This window comes from Perca flavescens, chromosome 19, assembly GCF_004354835.1.
Source record: "Perca flavescens isolate YP-PL-M2 chromosome 19, PFLA_1.0, whole genome shotgun sequence".
Lineage (NCBI taxonomy): Eukaryota > Metazoa > Chordata > Actinopteri > Perciformes > Percidae > Perca > Perca flavescens.
Window position 1 is genome coordinate 28,440,071 of NC_041349.1, and position 18,213 is coordinate 28,458,283.

General features: G+C 42.4%; 1 protein-coding gene across 3 annotated transcripts; it reads left to right on the top strand.

Moving 5' to 3' along the window:
- Nucleotides 1–200: 200 nt before the first annotated feature.
- trappc14 (trafficking protein particle complex subunit 14) lies at nucleotides 201–17,399 on the top strand. Of its 3 annotated transcripts, XR_003690901.1 has the most exons (14): nucleotides 201–947; nucleotides 3,877–3,960; nucleotides 4,503–4,632; nucleotides 5,965–6,051; nucleotides 6,501–6,621; nucleotides 7,779–7,926; nucleotides 8,548–8,609; nucleotides 10,254–10,426; nucleotides 11,608–11,750; nucleotides 11,861–12,039; nucleotides 12,181–12,345; nucleotides 13,651–13,833; nucleotides 14,111–14,190; nucleotides 14,521–17,399. XR_003690901.1 is itself a non-coding variant. In XM_028563888.1 (12 exons), exons 1-12 carry the CDS (start codon nucleotides 498–500, stop codon nucleotides 13,652–13,654), a joined length of 1,746 nt encoding a protein of 581 aa, XP_028419689.1. In that variant the 5' UTR covers nucleotides 201–497; the 3' UTR covers nucleotides 13,655–13,882. The 3 variants fall into 3 exon arrangements, 1 of the variants encoding a protein (XP_028419689.1); XR_003690900.1 differs by lacking the exon at nucleotides 14,521–17,399 and having other exon boundaries at nucleotides 14,111–14,370; XM_028563888.1 differs by lacking the exons at nucleotides 14,111–14,190; nucleotides 14,521–17,399 and having other exon boundaries at nucleotides 13,651–13,882.
- The last annotated feature ends 814 nt before the right edge of the window (nucleotides 17,400–18,213 follow it).

The following is an 18,213-nucleotide window of genomic DNA, read 5'->3' on the forward strand; positions in this document are numbered from 1 at the left end:
TGCTTAGACATTATGCATCAGTCATAATAAACTCATGATATAATATGGACAATAAAACACATGCATTGCTCACAATGGCCACTTTTACAATTGAGCACATTTAGCTGATTATACTTCTTCTCTATCTGCACTTTGCTCAGTTCTTTTGTTGGTGAAAAGAAAGACAGTTGCGTCTCGGCTGCTCTGTGTTCTGCCTTCTGTTGATTGATTAGTTTGGTCTAGAGAGAAAGCTCTGTTTGGATTAGCCGTCCTGTTGTTTGTATTGCTAAACGGAAGCGGCGAAGATGGATATGTTTGGACGTTACTTTTATTCTCCCGTTTACGGTAGTCAAAGTATTCGACTGTTTTAGTTAAGACAGTTTTTTGACACACTAGACTTTTTTTTTTTTTTTTTAACTATATATGAAAAGAACGTGGCACTTCAGGCTCGCTTTGTTTACACTGCGGCAGATGGTTAACACAACCGCGTATGTTAACCTAGTTACTTTATACTTCTAATGATGGAGTCACAATGCGAGTATTTCATATATTTTCCCGCCGCTCCGATATCGAGTTTGTCAGACCCGGCGGAGTACACAACTCTTCCGCGGCGAAAGCACGTCTACCTGGGGGAGATAGTCCAGTTCCTGCTGGTCCTGCGGTCTCGGAACACAACGGTGGGGAGGGATGACAGCTCCGGCGGTTTACCTTGGAAGGACCTGGCGGGTTCTTTGTCTGCTCTGGCCAGTGTGTGCGTCGCCGAAAGCCGGCAGCAGAGACCCAGCGAGTACCAAGCCGATATCCGCAGCACCTGCAGCGAGGACGACGGGGAAGAGGAGCCCGAAGAGAGGGAATCTGGAGGGAAAAAGCCGCCGGACAGTAACCGGACTTTCATACAGTGCAGCCCGCATCTCATTCACAACAGCTCGACCAGGGATGGGCAGCAGTCTGGGAGGGAACCGGTGAAGGTAAGAAGGATAAAAGTTTGAGTAATTAAGAAAGGTTAGGTAAAGAAAGAGGGTTTGCTCTACTATCTAAAAGCCTGAAGTCCGTATTAGGGCAAAACAATGATTTGTAAATAGGGCTGGGTATCGTTAAAAAATGTCCGATAATGTGACTTTGATACCGGTTTCGTTAACGATACTTTTTTTTCGATACCAACTTTATTGAACAAAAATAAATTACATGATGGCTCCTCCTAAGTGAGCCCTGTCTGGTCTCGTACTACATTTACACGTGGCCGGCTATTTTCATAAAAGGACATTTCAACCTCTCCGTTTTCAAAAATAACATTGTGCACAGCTGTCAGTTTTCAGAAGTGTTCGGTTACACGTACCAGTGTATAGATGCCATCAAGAGCACGCCAAACCTGTAGGTGGCGGTGTAACCAGACGCTCAAGCCCACGTTAGCCAATCAGAATTACGAATATAGCAACAACAGCAACGAATCACTTCCTCTCTCTTCTCTTCCTCAGCTGCCTAAACCTCCGTTTTTCAAAATCTCCACTCTTGGCCGGAGAATTTAGAAAGAATCGTTTTCAGAGGCAAATTCTCCGTTTGCGTGTTAACGAAGTGCACAAACGAAGAGAAATGTCTCAGTTTTTCAAAATAACCATGTACGTGTAAACGGGGTATCAGTGTGTAACGTAGAGTTTTTCCTGCGTGTCTGTACGACGTGTAACGTTAGACAGCCAATCACAAACATTATTAGATCTTGGTAGAAGCGTGCTGATTGGCTCACTGACGCTGATGAGATTTACTCCTAAGTATTGAATGACGAGGCATTTTTCGATACTCGATACTTCAGAGGCAATCCGGCAGGTGCCTAAAAAGTATTGAAATCGGGACCCAGCCCGACTTGTAAATGTTAGGGCCGGGAAGTTATGCTTTAACGTACATGGATGCCGGATTTGTATTGCAATTTTCATTTACTGTGATTCTAGAAGTAATGCGATTCGATAGTATCGAGTATTGCGATTTTCTTTTCCTTCTTTAACAAAAACAAAAGTTGAATAATACACTTCTAGAGACAATATAAGATAATAATTGTATTATTTTCTAAGAAGAATGCACATCACACATGTATTTCATTTGCAATGAAGTACATAACATGACTTTTCTGCTTTTGCTCTGTTTTCCTGGAAACGGATATGATGTAGTCGCCATCGGTGGTATCGTACAAACAGAAATATTCATAATAATAATCATTGCTTCAAAAAATAAATAAAAAATATTGATTGTAGGGAAAAGAATCGGTTTTAAAAAATAAAAAAATCACAATACATACTAGGTGTGTGCAAAAAAAAAAATCAATTCACATTCAAATCGCGCTTCAAGCTCTACCGATTCAAAATTGATTCATAGAATTCTTTTTAATTGTATGTCTACTGCAATCTCATGGTAAAAGTAACTACATTCACAGAATTGTTTTTTGAATCAAAAAACGATGAATCGAATCTTGAGCCTGAAAATCAATATCGAATCCTGAACCCCTAATACATGCGATCTGAGATTAATTTCCCCACCCCTAGTAAATGTGTTGGAGGACATTTTGACTTTATAACAAACCATTACACTGACCTCCCTTCAGTGTAATAGGAAGTGACCTTTACCTATTTCTTGGGTGCAGGAGAAACCAAACCACAGTCATTTATACACTTCCTTTCTACGCTGACCTCGATTCTTCAGTTTGATGTGATTCTCTCTGAGGCAAAGCGACCTTTTGTGGCTGCTTGTTGCAGCAGTCTTTGTGCTCCAGATGTGTCCAGACTTGACAGTGCAGTCATGTCTTCGGGGGCTTTAAACCAGCTTCACATCTCCAGCTACTGAAGACGTCACGGGTGACACTGACAGGCTTGCAGCAGCGTTACACTCTGCTGCTGGCAACAGGGACTGCACACGCCTGGGTACAGATACAGAACCTCAGTTTTGGCCTCCAACCAAATTGTTGCCAAACACGGCCCATCACAAATTTTGATCCGGCCAGCACATCCATTTTGGTTCACAATAAATTGGGAAGTGTTTTTCAAACTGCAATTAAGTGACACAGAATTTGGCAGATTTGCTGACTTCGTGACTCAAAAATTGCCACAGAATCAGAGAATTTAGATATTCAGGCCTGTGAAACAGGTTGTTGTGAGTCGGCTGTGTGGGAGCTCCTTCTATAAATGTATTCATTGTTTTTGCTTGATTTGCAAAATTCTACGATGACTGAGGAACTTTTTTTTGCTGACTAGGGCAAACTGTGAGTGAGAAGACTATGTGAGACACACAATAATACAGTCAAAGATATTTTACTTTTTCGACAAAATAAAAGCATGTCAATAAATGTATACATGTCTGGCCCTAGATGTGATTCTCATTTTTCAGTGAGGCCCTGGTCTAGTTTCTATCCACAACCTTCCACTTCCAGGATTGTTCAGGTGCCGCCGGAAATTTCACAGAATGTCCTTTTTTTTTTTTTTAACCTAACGCTCTCTTTGTGTTGTAATTCTAACCTCCGGTGGATTTCTGAGGACTCTGGTTAACTGCTCCTCAGATCTCTGCAGACAGTGAGCTAGACTATCTGTCCAATCTGAGTTTTCTGTTACACGACTAAAACAACCTTTAAACGTACCCATGTGATTGGTTTAAAGAAATGCCAATAAACCAGTTTCTCTTCCATCCCGGGAATGCTGTGTGGACTAGCCAGACCCTCCTCTGCAGCGCTGTGGAGGAAGGTCTGGCAATGGGAGACTAGTAGTTCATTGACCGAAGATGACAGGAATTGTAAGGCATCGCCCTATACCTGCTTGTTATTGATCAGTATGTGACTGTATTTCACATATTGTCCTCCAAAACAGAGTCTCTGTCTTTAACCTCTAACATCTTGTCTCGTGTCTGCGTGTCCTCCTGCAGGCTGCTCTGGTGTTGGACGACCAGGTTGTCTTCTGTCTCACCGTCTCGTTGGACAAGCTGCCAGTCAACACGCTTACAGCCAAGGTCAGACACATCTGCATGCAGACAAATAGGGCTGAAGAGACAATATCCATTTATTAACCGTTTCTACTGTGGTGACTATTCCTTAGATGTAGGGCTGCAGCTAACGATAATTTTTTATTGTGAATTATTTCCTCGATTAACCGATTAGTTGTTTGGTCTATAAAATGTCAGAAAACTGTGGATCAGAGTTTCCCAAAGCCCAAGATGACGTCCTCAAAAGTCTTGTTTTGTCCCCAACTCCAAGATATTCAGTTTACTGTCACAGAGGAGAGAAGAGACTAGAACAATATTCACATTTAACAAGCTGGAATCAGTTTATCAAAATAGTTGGTGATTAATTGAATATTTGACAACTAATGGATGAATCTGTGCAGCTCTGCTTTGACGTCTGTGGTTTGTGCGAGACAGTTGGCGGGGATGTTGCACATTAGACCGGTCGGAAACCTCCACATGAGGCTAACTTATTAGGAAGACAAATTTAGCAAAATGATCACCCAAACTTTTTGTTGTTGTTGTTGTTGTCTGCCTCTCTGTGCCGTCAGATCGTAGTGACCATGTGGAGGCCGGAGGATGAGAAGGCGGAGGTGAGGGAACATGGCTACCTGACTCTCCTGCAGCTCCGGAGTCCAATTCACACCTTCAGGCAGGACTTCGACACCTTCAAGGCCCAGGGTACACTCACTCGGTTTCCCTCAACACCAGACACCAGCTCGGCTGGCCTGTGAAAAAGCTGCCTAAAGTGTGATTTATGCTTCCGCGTTAAATCTATGTACGGCGTGGCTACACACATAGGTACGTGGAGACACGGTCCCTACGCCGAAACGTCAGGCTTTCCACGGGGTCTTAAAAAGTCTAAAATTTAAAAATCTAAATTTTAGGCCTTAAAAAGTTTTACATTCGCTGATGTATTGTGTTCTAGGTCTTAAATCATTTTAAACAGGTCTTAATTTTCCTACGTCTACGCAATGCTACCTCTAATGCTCTTTCTTTTTTAATTCCGTGGTATTGTAGTTCTTTCTGTCGCTAGACCAAATATAATTTTGCTGTATTAGGACTACAAATGAGACCAACATGTGACTTATATTGCAGCCAATCAGCTGTTGTGTTCTTGGTGCAACTCTCTCTCTGGTTGTACCACAGACATGAAACTGATTTTATTTTATTCTTTAGGTATGTGGAAGTGCATTTTCCCCCCCACTCATTTCCTGGTTCTCCTTCTCCATAAACAACATGAAGTCAAGGAGAGGGTTAACTTCTCCTGCTCCAGATTTCCCACCATGGTCAGAAAGACCAGAGGAGACACTTTGTTTCTCTCACTATGACTCTAGAGTCGCTACTCGCTCTGAAGAGGATCACCGCCACTCTCTCACTCGCTCTACTACACACTCCCTGCTATTCTCTTAAAGAGATCCATGCACACACCAATGCACAAGTATAAACTTCAGGCCACTTATGTACATAGGCTGTGTCTCCGCAGAAGCATGAGTCGTGCTTTAATTCTAAGGATTCACTGTGCCACATGTTGTCATAAACACTCCTGCTCCTCCGACAGAGGTCCTGAAGTACAGCGTGGGTCCAAACTATGAACAGCCGATGCAGATGTGCCACACTTCATATTTAATTGACATCACTTTCAGGGCCGCACGATATGAGGAAAATATCTAATTGCGATTATTTTGACATAATTGCGATATGATTCACGATATTGGAGGGAATTATCATTTTTGTATCATTATTCTCATTTTCATTGAAAAATATATAAAAAAAGATTAAAGTGTGATTTCTTTTTGCGAGGATCTGTACCAAAGAAAGATGTTTTCCTTGATTCTGTAGGATAGGATTTGTAGGCCCTGGACGTCTCTGCAGCACCACAATACTTCATTTTAGAATGGTTTGACACATATTTGGCCTTTGTACTAAAGAATTCCGGGGAATGGGTTACAAAATCCGATGTAAAGTGCCTGGTTTTAAATTGTTGTGTGTGTGTGTGTGTTCCATTGCCAGTCAGCACCACCGTGCATGTTCTCCCACCTCCCAGTGTCCAGTTTCAGCACATGATTGTCTCTGGAAAACACCTGACTGTCCTTAAAGGTAGACCAGCAGCACGCACAAACACTAGAGCTGTAATGTTTCCAAATGTTACTGTACAATAATTGTCTCTGATGTAATTGCATCTGACAATATAATTCTTTCAGTCAAAAAAAGAAAAGAAAAAGAGAAATTACTTTTTCAGACAATTTCAAGTTTTGCATGAATCCCAGGATATGTCTTTTGGTTATATCGCTGTTATGTGACCCACATAATGTTGTAACACAAATACACAGCCTTTGAAGTAAAACACGCCTCTTTATTATTATAAAAACATTGTATTTTTGAACATGAAATTGACAATTTCCATAAATAGTCATACCCCTAAGGACCTTGGCTAATGTTAGCAATTAATGCAGTTAAACAAAGAAACGTGATTACGTAAAATAATTGCAATTAGACACAGAGACACACACACACACCTTTAAAGATCCGCTCCCCTCTGTCCTCAGTGTTGAACTGCAGCTCTCAGGATGAGGTGTGTGTCAGAGATGTGAAGATCCTTCCTAACTACAACCTGTCCTACCTCCCCATGATGCCAGATGGTTCAGTTCTCATAGTCGACAACGTCTGGTAAGACCACTGTGATGTACTGTATACTCTACTGTCCAGAAGCAGGGGATCTGTTAGTCTATTTACTGTATAAACACACACAAATAACCAGCTGGGCTGATGCCCAATGTTTATACATTACTGAACATTTCCACATTTTGCTGTCACTGCAGTGCTAGAAACTACAGCCCACGCGGTTTGATTTTAAAGGAGTACTCCATCAGGAACTGAGTAGGTTCTTCAGCACTAGAAAGGCCAGCATTCCTTTTAGTCCTAAAACCGCCCTGCGGGGAATATTTACCCGCTGCTGAAAAAGCTTCAGCACTCGCAAATATGCCATTTCTTGAAGCAGTTAAGTTATTCGACTTGACAAAGTCGAATAAAATAAAAATCTAGCTTGTGATGTGGCAGCTGCCCTGTCAAAAGACTTTTAAACAACACGTGTTGCTAGGCAACCGGCCGCGTTGTGAATGCTGTGCGCAGCAATATGCAGCGCTTTTTATGTGGGGGTAAAAGCTACCCGCTGGCGGTTTTAGGTATAAATGATCATTATATATTTCATTTTCTTTTAATACCACATCCCCCGTAGCTCACTAGATGGTTAATAAACCCATTTTAGGAAAAGTCATGAACTGAGAGCTTGTATTTACCTTCTAAAAAGTGCTCGTTTTACCACTGACCGGCTCAGGTTAATATTCTAAGTGTCTGACAACATTATGGAAAGGATTTCTAAGGAGATCTTACTCTTCAACCTTTCTGTTGAAGAGTAAAATCCTTTTTTTAAACATAAAAACATCCGCAAAATTATGTTCTCCAAACCCACCAGACTCCATGTAAATAAACAGTCATTTCAGCATCGTCAAATACACTACATTCAAAGTCGGCAGAAACAAAATAAAATTATGAAAAGCTGTCTTTCCACTTTTCCAACCATCACAACTCTAGTTTTGGTTGAAATAAACACATAGTTTCATGTGAAAATTTACGATTTACATGTGAAAATATGTTGGCTCTATACACGCTAAAAGTGTAGTTTTTTTAAATGGAATCTAGATTGTTGTTCCCAGATAGACACAAAAACATGGGAAAATAGGGTCCAGGTTGAGAAAAAAAATAAATGGTAGTTACCCTTTAAAGTCTCCTCACAAACACCGATTTGTTTCCACTTCTCACTAAAGCCACCAATCAGCTGAGGTCACAGTGGCTTCATTCTATCGGATGGACAGCGAGTCGTCGCGTTTACCCAGCATGCTCAGCGCCCTGGAGGAGCAGAACTTCCTGTTCCAACTGCAGCTACAGGACACAGCAGAGGAGGACTCCAGTGAGGTGAGGAGACACGACGGAGGCCGCTTCCTTCACTTCTTTCCTTTTTATTAAATCGCTCGGCCTCAGTGAGGTAAACACCTCATCTTTTTTCTTTTCTAGTAGAAACCCAAAATACAAGTATGAACTGGAAAATTAGCATAATGTAGGACCTTTTTTTTAACAATTTGTACATTCAATCTTCAATCACACCAATATTCAACTACTTTATATATTGTCTGACTGTCTGTAATTATGTTTGTGTATGTATGTGTATTGTTTACTCTATATGTCACCTTTTTGTTACACAGTATCCTCACACACAAAAAAAAAAACAGCTCACAAAGTTACATTTCTTTTTTGATTTCTACATCTGGACATTGTAGTTTTTTACAAACGTTACAAGCGAATGTGGCATGTTGGGGATTATTTTCAGCAGCGGATTAATCCAAATTTGCTGCTCTAGTGAGTATTTGTGTCAGCAGGACTGTGTGTGTGTGTGTGTGTGTGTGTGAGATCGAGTCAGAACAATCTACAGTGTGTGAGGAACACGTCACCCAGGGCACAACGTGGCCCACTCATGTGTTTCTAATAGTTTTAGTTTTTCCACATGAACTGATACATGTATTGTATATATTTCTGTAGGGTTTGGAAGTCCCGTTGGTGGCTGTGTTACAGTGGTACACTCCGACACTGCCTCTAACAAGGTAAGTGACTGTACTACTTGGAATGCAGCCACTTGGCAGGTTTTTACTAGAATGTTATGCAGTGAGAGTGCTGTGAAAACAATGTAGTACAATGATCATGTTTAGGATTAAAGGGTGACCCGTCCATTTAATGAAGCTGTCAAAGCAGGAAAAGAACACAGGTGCAAGTGATAAGTGATCATAACTGATATGATTAAAATGACTGTACTCCATTTTTGTGAGCTAGTTCCAGAGCGCATGCAACTGAGCCATCACTAACGATATTTGCTCTGCTCAGGCTTTTAAGCAAGACTAAGTGGAAATCGCGGAGGGATCAAGGGTTTGTCCCGCTCTAAAAAAATAAAAATATCAGCATTAAATAATAGAGCTGGGACGATATGATTTTGTCCCAATTCGAGTCTTTCACGATTTATGGGTGCGGATACAATTTATATTGCGATTCTATTAAGTATTATAGTCTTACACTTCTAGAGACAATATATCATGAGACATTTCTAAGAAATAGTTGTTTTCTTCCACAAAAAATATTGACTCCAGGAAAAAGATTTGTAAAGTTTTCGCAAAAAAAAAAAAAAAATCACAATACATACGATTTTCAATACGCTTTTCCGTGTCATGCGTATGCCTTTGCGAGCGGGTCGAGGGGACAGTGGGAGTTTCCCATGAAGAGATGGGAGGGGAAGCGTAAAGTGCGCTTAATGATGTATTCCGCGGTAGGTACAAAAACCGGCCGTGAAAGCGCGCCTCTATTTTGCGCTGAAAATTCTCCGCCTCTTAAAAGCAGGTGTAAACCAGGAAGCGGGTTTCCTCGCGTATGGCTCCTGGTGAAATGGCGGCAGTAATCCGAGCAAGACGAAGACATACTAGGCCAAGGAGACGAGCTGAAAGGATTTTTGCCACAAGGATCACACTTTTTCAGTTGAGTGAACATGAAATCTTTTAGCGTTACAGATTAAGCAGCCATGCAATATTACAGTTACAGGAAGAAATCAAAGATGACACTGAATCTCCGACTCAGCGTTCACATTCCATTCCAGCAGTTGTTAAACTCCTCGCTACATTACAAATATCGGCATCAGGATCATTTCAAACAGTCCTAGCATCAGCAGTGGGAATATCGCAGTCTGCACTCAGCCGCATCATAGCACCATTACTTAACGCTTTGCTACAGCGCAATTTACGCTACAGTGGGCGGAGAAAGGCGCTGATTACCCGATGAACTGCATGTTTGGTAAATACGACGTAAGCTCAAGTGTCACAGCATGCGCTTTCTGCTTGTTGGCCATGGCGCTGATAACGCTGCATTCGCAAATGTACGTACATCTGGCCCACAAGTCTTTCCAGCGGACGTTACAGTTGAGTTTAGCCGACAAAATGGGACTGTCCTGCAGCGACGACAGTTAAGTTTAGGCAGTAAAATGCCTAGTTAAGATTAAAAAATCTTTAAGTAGTACATGCTACACTGATAATAGTAGTAAGGATTTCCTCTGGGTATACATGTCCTATACAGTATTTCCCCTTGAAAAATTGCTCTTGAGAACCGTTGGATGCAATTTACGCCCATGATGACGAGTCAAAATGTCTGCCGTTAAAAAAAGGTCTATACTAAAAGGAAATTAAAACGCTAGTTTGCCTTCCCTCCAGATACATCTCTAGTTGTTACGCGCTGCCCAGTATCCGCTTGGATCGACCACGGCTGGTGATGACAGCTTCCTGTCCTCGTGCCGTCAGGCCTCTGGAGCACTTCTGGGTAAAATACACCCTGCTCAACAACTTGCAGGACTTCCTGGCTGTCCGTCTGATCTGGAACTCTGACGGTGAGTAGCAGGCTGTACCATCACACAGGCTCCCTTTCTAACCTCCATCGCCCTATTCGTAGGGGACTAGTAGGCATGGGCCGGCTACCGGTTTCAAGGTATACGGCCGGCATACCGTTCCCGCGGTATGAGCTGGGTTTCAGTTCAGTTTAGAAATCCATCCACACATTTCAAAATAATACGTTTTAAAGCAGTAACTGCAATACCGCGATACTGGCCCATGCCTAGGGTCTAGTAATACCAGGGGACCTCGTGATTTAGAGTAATACTGATTCAATGCTGATTCACCTCCAACACTGCCAGCAATGGGCGTGTTAGCAGCAACTCGGGGCATGAAAAGAGAGTGAGAGAAAACAAATAGGTAAATGCAATATAAAGTCAGTGTTGAGTTACAGAAACCTATTCAGGCAGATCAGATTACATTTAGTGTTGTGTGACTCATTTCTAGAGTCAACATCTTACCTGTTCACAGCGCCGGCCACCAACTCCTGTGACTCCTGTGTAAATGACATTTCATCAGCAACTCATTTTCACAGTCGAAATCAAAAGCAGCACCCAATATTTTTGTCTCTCTCCACCCCCCGCCTACTTGTGCACATCCTAAGAAAAAAAACAACAACAACAACAACAGACATAGAGTAGCTTACCGACTGGTAGCATGCAGCTAAAGACACAGGGTAATGTTAGCTTAGCGGTAGCCTGCAGCTGCACTTTTCCAGACACCATGGCCACTGCAGGAGTCGGAGATAACGGAGAAACACCATAACTGGAAAATCCTCCCGCTTCCCTGAAGTCACTGTGTGGCAACATTTTGCCTTCCACGTGACTGAGTAGTGGAAACTAACAAAGATAAAGCATGTGGGCTCTGATGGGACTCCACGGTGCCTTCAGGTGCACCTTGTTAAACTAATGGTGCATTCAATTGTTGCAAAATACCCTCCTGTCTGCTAGTGGCTGTTATTGTGGCATTGACGTCCCTGTTGGAAAACAAATGTTTGAACTGGAAAATTGAATCGAATCGTGGATTTGGAGAATGGTGACACCCCAGGAAGTGATTGGAATGTGTGGATTTGCACAGTATTAGTGTTATTTGTCTTTAATCATCCCGTTTTCAATTTTTACCTCCCTACCACCTGGCTCCTACCACCATCCATCCATCCATCCATCCATCCATCCATCAGCTGATAGAGGAAGCCAGCAGGATCCCAGGGCCCACCCGGCAGTGGTGTGCCAGTCCCCTCTCAACAACCTGGGCCAGTGTAGGAAGGGCTCCACCCTCTCCTTCACCGTGGCCTTCCAGATCCTCAGGACTGGACTCTTTGAGGTACAGCGTACTTCTGCAGATCACATTAAAACAGTAATACACAGTAATGCTCAAAGTGTATACTCTCCCATCTCCGCCTGTGTCTTTCCTGCTCCGTGATAACTCCGTAGTTGAGCCAGCACATGAAGCTGAAGCTGCAGTTCACAGCCTCGGTGTCCACCCCCCCCGTGGAGGTCGGATCCCCGCCGAGGAACTGTCCATCGTCAGTCAGAGAGCTGCTGGACAGACAGAGCCTGGGCCGCTCTCAGAGCTTCTCCCACCAGCCACAGCCCAGGGCTCACCACGTCAGGTAGGCAGGGTCAGCCTGCAGCAGCACCACGCTGCTTTCTGTTTAGTATAATAACTCTGGAGGGGGAGACATTCGCAGACAGACCTACACATTCCTGTCTATCATCATGTGCGTGACCCAGTGTCTCTGCTGCGGCTCCAGGTCCGGCAGCGCCATGGAGCATCGGAGCATCACTCCTCCTGCAGGATCTCCAGCGGGCAGAGGCCGGTACCTGCCGCCCAGCCACAGCCTCATCTCACTGGACAAAATAGCCAAGAGAGAGTGTAAGGTGTTGGTGCTGGAGCCGGTCCAAGAGGCACACAGCCGGTAAGGCTTTTACAGTGTATTATACGCTCTCAAAGATGACATGGGGTAGTTTAAGTCACTTTAATTTTGATCTAAGGGTAACATTACAGCATAGTTCTTGTTTATTTTTCATCTAGTAAAAATAAGAGTTTTGTCAAAAGAAATGTTAGTGTTTCTCAAACAAAAGGTACTCAAAAAATACTCCGGGGTCCCATTGGTTTGAGTATTGAAATATTTCCAAAGATATGCAGCCCCATTGGACATAGGTCGTATCAATTCTCGAGTCGAGTCAATTTTGTGAGACAATGAACAAACAGTTCCCCTTTGTAGACAATGGGCATAGTGTTAAATATGAGGGGGTTGGGGACGTACAAGTAATTTCCATCAGGTGGTTTGCACATACATGCATTATGCAGAATGCTCAGTTACCCTGAAAATGCTGTGAAATGGGAAATGGCTTTTGTGCATTCTTGAGACTGTTTAAAAGCCACCCAAGCAGATTACAGGCAGCTGTTTCCTTTCAAAGACAAAAGAGTAAAATGTGCACTGATGTTTGGAGTTATGTTCAGAAACCAAGGTTTCCGTTGGGTTTAATAAAGTAAAAACAAAAATTTCAAAAACAAAGTTTCATGCCTTAAAAAGGCATACTTAAAACTATCTAGGTCTTAAAGGGGATTAAAATTAGGCTTTTCCGTATTTTCTGTAACCTGTCCGATTGGGTAGTGTTTGGTTAGGACGCCTTGATCTGCCATTTTTGAAGGTAGAAACTGCTGCTAACTATTAAGTAGCTGCATGCTAACGCGACATAGCTGTAATCTTGATTGGCCAATGCTGGTCATTTCTCCCTATTTTCGGGTCTCTTTACTGCTGGGACATGTCCGGTTGTGTAATATTTGGGAAGCCTTTATTGGTGATTTTTCACAGTAAAAAGTCCTGCTATAAACTATGTTGCATTAGCTCCAGCTTCAACTAATGAAACAAAACTGGAGCGCAGAGGAGATTCCAGGAAACACGCTGGCCAATCAGAGCAGACTGGGCTTTTTTGGGAGGGGGGCTTAAAGAGACAGCTAGCTAAAACGGAGCGTTTCAGACAGAGGTATAAGGTATATTGAGACAGACATTTTTTTAAACATTAAAGCATGCAAACATGTTCTAGTAGAAACCCAAAACACAAGTATGAACCTGAAAATGTGCATGATATGGGACCTTTACATTTGACTTGGTGAAACCTGCAGAAACACACGATCATACTGGTTGGGATTCTCGGACAGAAACCTGTGAAGGAAAACCTGTTTCCTATTGAATCTTCACTCTGTTTCTCCTCAGATGACCTGGAGAGACCCATACATCAGTGTTTGGTCCCTCTGTCCAGCCGCCAGAGCTTCCACCCTGTGCCCTGAAGGCAACACGGCGTGGACGCAGTGATGGAAGGAGGAGCAGAGGAGCGCTGATTGGCCAGAGAGGAGGAGGAGGAGGAGGAGGAGGTGATGAGAGGACAGAGAGAGGAAGGTAATGGAGGGATAATACTGCTGGTCTAACATGATGAAAGAAAAGAAAAGCCCCCTGTGGAGCCACAACAATTGTTCATTTCATTGGTTTAGCATTTCAATTTTGTTAGGGTTTTTACTTTTCCATCAAGCCTTCGTTCCATTTTCCTCCACGGGTTATTTCCCTTGCCTTCCTATTCCTGTGTATTTATAGTTCCTAGTACACAGCTACAAGATTCTTTTGGAACTCGGCGTTGACTGTATTTTCCTTTCTTATGGCAGCTCTTGTTTTCTTGTAGGATATAAATCAGGAAACCCCAGACTGCCTGCGTGCGTCAGGCCTGGGAGCACGGAATAAGCTGGATGGATCCAGTAGCTGGTATTTATTTTAATAAAGTAACAGTCCAACATTTTGTGAAATACATTTGTTTATTTTGGTTATCTGTCTAATAACGTTAGATAACGGAAAAACTGCTGGCCTAGCTGCATCTGAAAGGCCTCGCAAAAGTCCTATTTCCACCTTGTGCACTATCTGGCCCTTTCCTGTTCCAACCGTAGACTGTATGTGTGTATATATATATATATATATATATATATATATATATATATATATATATATATATATATATATATATATATATATATATATATATAAAATAAAGACTGACGAGACATGTCTCCACTTTCTTCCCACTGTACAAAATTGAAGCCAAAATCTCCCAGATACATCGATATCGAAGTCCCACCCATACACCCGACGGACCAATCCTGAGTCAATCCCAGCTGTCAATCCTGACATTTCACCCTGTTATTATAGCATCAAAGAACTAATAAAAACCAAACTTCTCAGTAAAATGGACATGAACAAATATAGGGATATCTGTTTGCAATGGGCAATTTTCACCATTTTCCTGAAACTTTATAGACACAACGATTAATCGAGAAAAAGAATCAGCAGATTATTCGATAATTAAAATAAGCGTTAGTTGCAGCACCTACAGTCTATTCATCGACCCCTGGTTTCAACATGACAATGCCTCCCCCACCAGAAGAGTGGACGCTCTTATAGCAGCACATTAAGCCCCCCATGGTGTCAGATGTTCCACTGTCCACATACTTTTGGCCATACAGTGTAGCTTGTTAGCAACTATGCGTAGTCCCCAAAGTCAGCTAGGTTTCGGTCACTTAGAAAAACCCTAACCCTAAGAGAACAGGGGGCCACTGTTGGGTTAGGGCCAACATGTAGTTCTAGGGTTAGGGCTAACATGTAGTTCTAGGGTTAGGGCCAACATGTAGTTCTAGGGTTAGGGCCAACATGTAGTTCTAGGGTTAGGGCTAACATGTAGTTCTAGGGTTAGGGCTAACATGTAGTTCTAGGGTTAGGGCCAACATGTAGTTCCAACAACAACTGCTACAGCGGTGCACTACACAAGATACAACATGTCAATCAGACAGCTGTGGGCTCCATGCAGAGGGGATTAGTCTCTCTCTTGACAGAGCTAGGCTAGCAGTTCCCCCACTGCTTCCAGTCTATGTGCTAAGCTAAACGTGTCCTGAAACTACTCATGTGCTCTAAACGTGATTCTGGGTATGACAAAAAATAGGGAAGTTCACTTCCCACAATATCAGACCGCGCCTTTTAAATAAGCTCAGGCAGAAGTTCCCATCTGGGAGGTTTAAATTACAATCTCTTTATTCTACTCGCTTAGGTTTCGTCTTCAGTATCGGAAACAATTAATCCGTAATTACAAGTGATACTGAAAGGTTTAAGGTTACAAATTGTATGTTTTTTTTATTATAACAACTACAGAACTGGATGACAGCTGCGTGTTGTCCTACACCTTCCCTAGCAGGAAGTGGTTTGCACTCAGACTGACTTCTATCGGTCCATTTTTTGAATTTGAGTATTGAGTGTGATCCAGCTCCATACAGTAGTCTTTACACTGGCTTATTTATTTAAATGCATTTGTCTTAATGATGCCTTCATTTATTGGCAATGTTTTTGTTGATTATTTTTTTGACCTGTTACATAGACTCTGTGGTGTGACAGTGTACCAGCACCTTTTACAGTGTGGTCCCCTTATTTCATTCATTGTCCAGTAATTCAAAACCCCCTAGCAACGTAACGTATGTTACATGATGGCTGCTAATGACTCCCGTGTAGAATGGGTGAGCCTCAATGTGTGAGAGTCACATCAAGGGCCACACATGTACAGTTCATTGACATGATTTGATTTAACTGAAAAAGTCAAATATATTTGACAGTACTATTGCCCGTCTCATATAGTCTTAAGTACAATTTGGTCGACATAAAGCCCTAAAAAAAAGTCAGCAAAAAAAAATTACTTTACTTTATAGCCACCCCAATTTAGGAAATCTAGAAAAACAATGATTACATTACAATGTTTCGGGTACTAATTAAAGAGAAAACCGAGACAATTCTTTGAGTGGATTTCATTCATTCATTTCCAGAATAATTTCATTTGTTGAAATCTTAATGTGAATATTCATGTATTTGTATGTATTCATGTAATTGTTATTGGAAACTGTATTCTTCATACAGGTGTTGAATTGTTTGACTGTTGGACAATGTTCACCAACTATAAGACTCAGGATTGAAAAGCAATTCACTGGAGTACAATAATTGGAAGTATGCCCAGTCAGCGTGGTCTCCGTAGCCCAATAATTAGTTCCAAATGACATTGTTCTTTTCCAAGAAAAGTGCATTGAATTTCCAGTTACACATCAGTTCCTTTTCAGGAAATGACTAGGAAACTATGGGGCTGGTTAAAAAAAAAAAAGAAGCTTACAGGCTAAAAAAATGAACGTGTGGTTGGTAGTAACAGAAAAAAAAGGTGCGTACACATTAACATGTTGGTGTATTGTCACTAATTTACACTTGATTGCCAATTGAATGTGTGTAAATTTCCTATTGTGAGATTGGTTTTTAAACTTTCTGCTGCAGCTTGCTCACAGATGTGCGCACACACACACACACACACACACACACAGACACACACACACACAGGAATGTACATTTCACCCCACATTAACCGAGTGTTGACAGAAAGTCTAACTTACTGATTTACTGTAAATACTCGAGAGGCATTACCAGAAATGCTGTTTAAAGCAAAAAGACAATGGTGTTGGAGGAAAGGCCATGGTTGGTCCCTCTAAGAGCCTGACTGTACTGTTAATGTGACCTTTACCTCAAAGTCTTGGCGATCCAGTATCTTACTGAAAATGTTGAGAGGGTTCATCCTCTGGCGAGCGTAAATGTCGTTGCCGTTATTCGGCACATTAGATGTGGATGTTTCTATAATGTTAGTCTCTCATTGGCAGACCTGCCTCCACAGCGCTGCGGAGTAAGGTCTGGCTAGTCCATAGATACCAGGACCGGTCACCGAAACATTCAGGATCATCCCTCTGTGACCGTAAATGTCCAGAGCAAATGTCGGGTAAATCTGACGTTGATTTGTCACCGACCAAAAGTGTTGGTTAGGGGGCAGTCTAGTCTAGTCTCGCATTGCCGGACCTTCCTCCACAGCGCTGCGGAGGAAGGTCTGGCTAGTCCACACAGCATTCTGGGATGGGGGTAAAACAGGCTCTGGTTTATTGGCATTTTTTTGAACCAATCACAATGGTGCCGGACGGAGCCACGGCGCCTCTGCAAAATAGCCTCTGGAAGGAACTTGTTTTGGTGGAACATGTGTACATTCAAAAGTAGTTTTAGTCGTGCGACAGAAAACTCAGATTGGACAGATAGTCTAGCTAGCTGTCTGGATTTACCCTGCAGAGATCTGAGCAGCAGTTAACCACAGTCCTCACAAATCCACCGGAGGTTAGAACGCCAACACAAAGGAAGAGGAAAGTGACGGACATAGGGCGGAATTTCAGAAATGACACGTCGTCGATATAGACTAGGGGGAGTTTTTTGAGCTGGCGGTGGCACCAGGGCAAAAGTCAATAAAGTCATAGGATCTAAAAACGCTGAAAACCTTCGCTGGTTGTTGCGATACAGTACGTTTGTGCCATTTCACCATTCCATTGTTTAAGCCACTACACATTCCAGACGTGTTCTACACCCCTGACTTCTGTCATACTCATGTGTATGATGACTAATCAGGACACTGTTCGCACTGAAGATCAATATGTTGAATGTGAGGCAGGAACATGTGGGGAAATGGGTGGAATTTTAGAAAGAGAGGCTTGTTTTTGTACACTGGAATTCTAATAGCAGGGTGTTTGGATTTCTACTGAGTGTGGCTGCCGTTCTCTGTCTGAATGGGACTTGTTATTTCTTTCTTTGGTATTTAACCTTTTTTCGGGCCATTAGAAAGCCACACATTGTGAGCTTATTGTTGTGTAAGATATGTTTTGGGATCTTTGGTTTTCTGCATAC

Coding starts and splice junctions, on each gene's coding strand:
- trappc14 (XM_028563888.1), top strand. CDS start 498: ATGATGGAGTCACAATGCGAGTATTTCATATATTTTCCCGCCGCTCCG. Junction 7,927..8,547: donor CAGAGGAGGACTCCAGTGAG/GTGAGGAGACAC, acceptor ATATTTCTGTAG/GGTTTGGAAGTCCCGTTGGT. Junction 11,751..11,860: donor TCAGGACTGGACTCTTTGAG/GTACAGCGTACT, acceptor ATAACTCCGTAG/TTGAGCCAGCACATGAAGCT.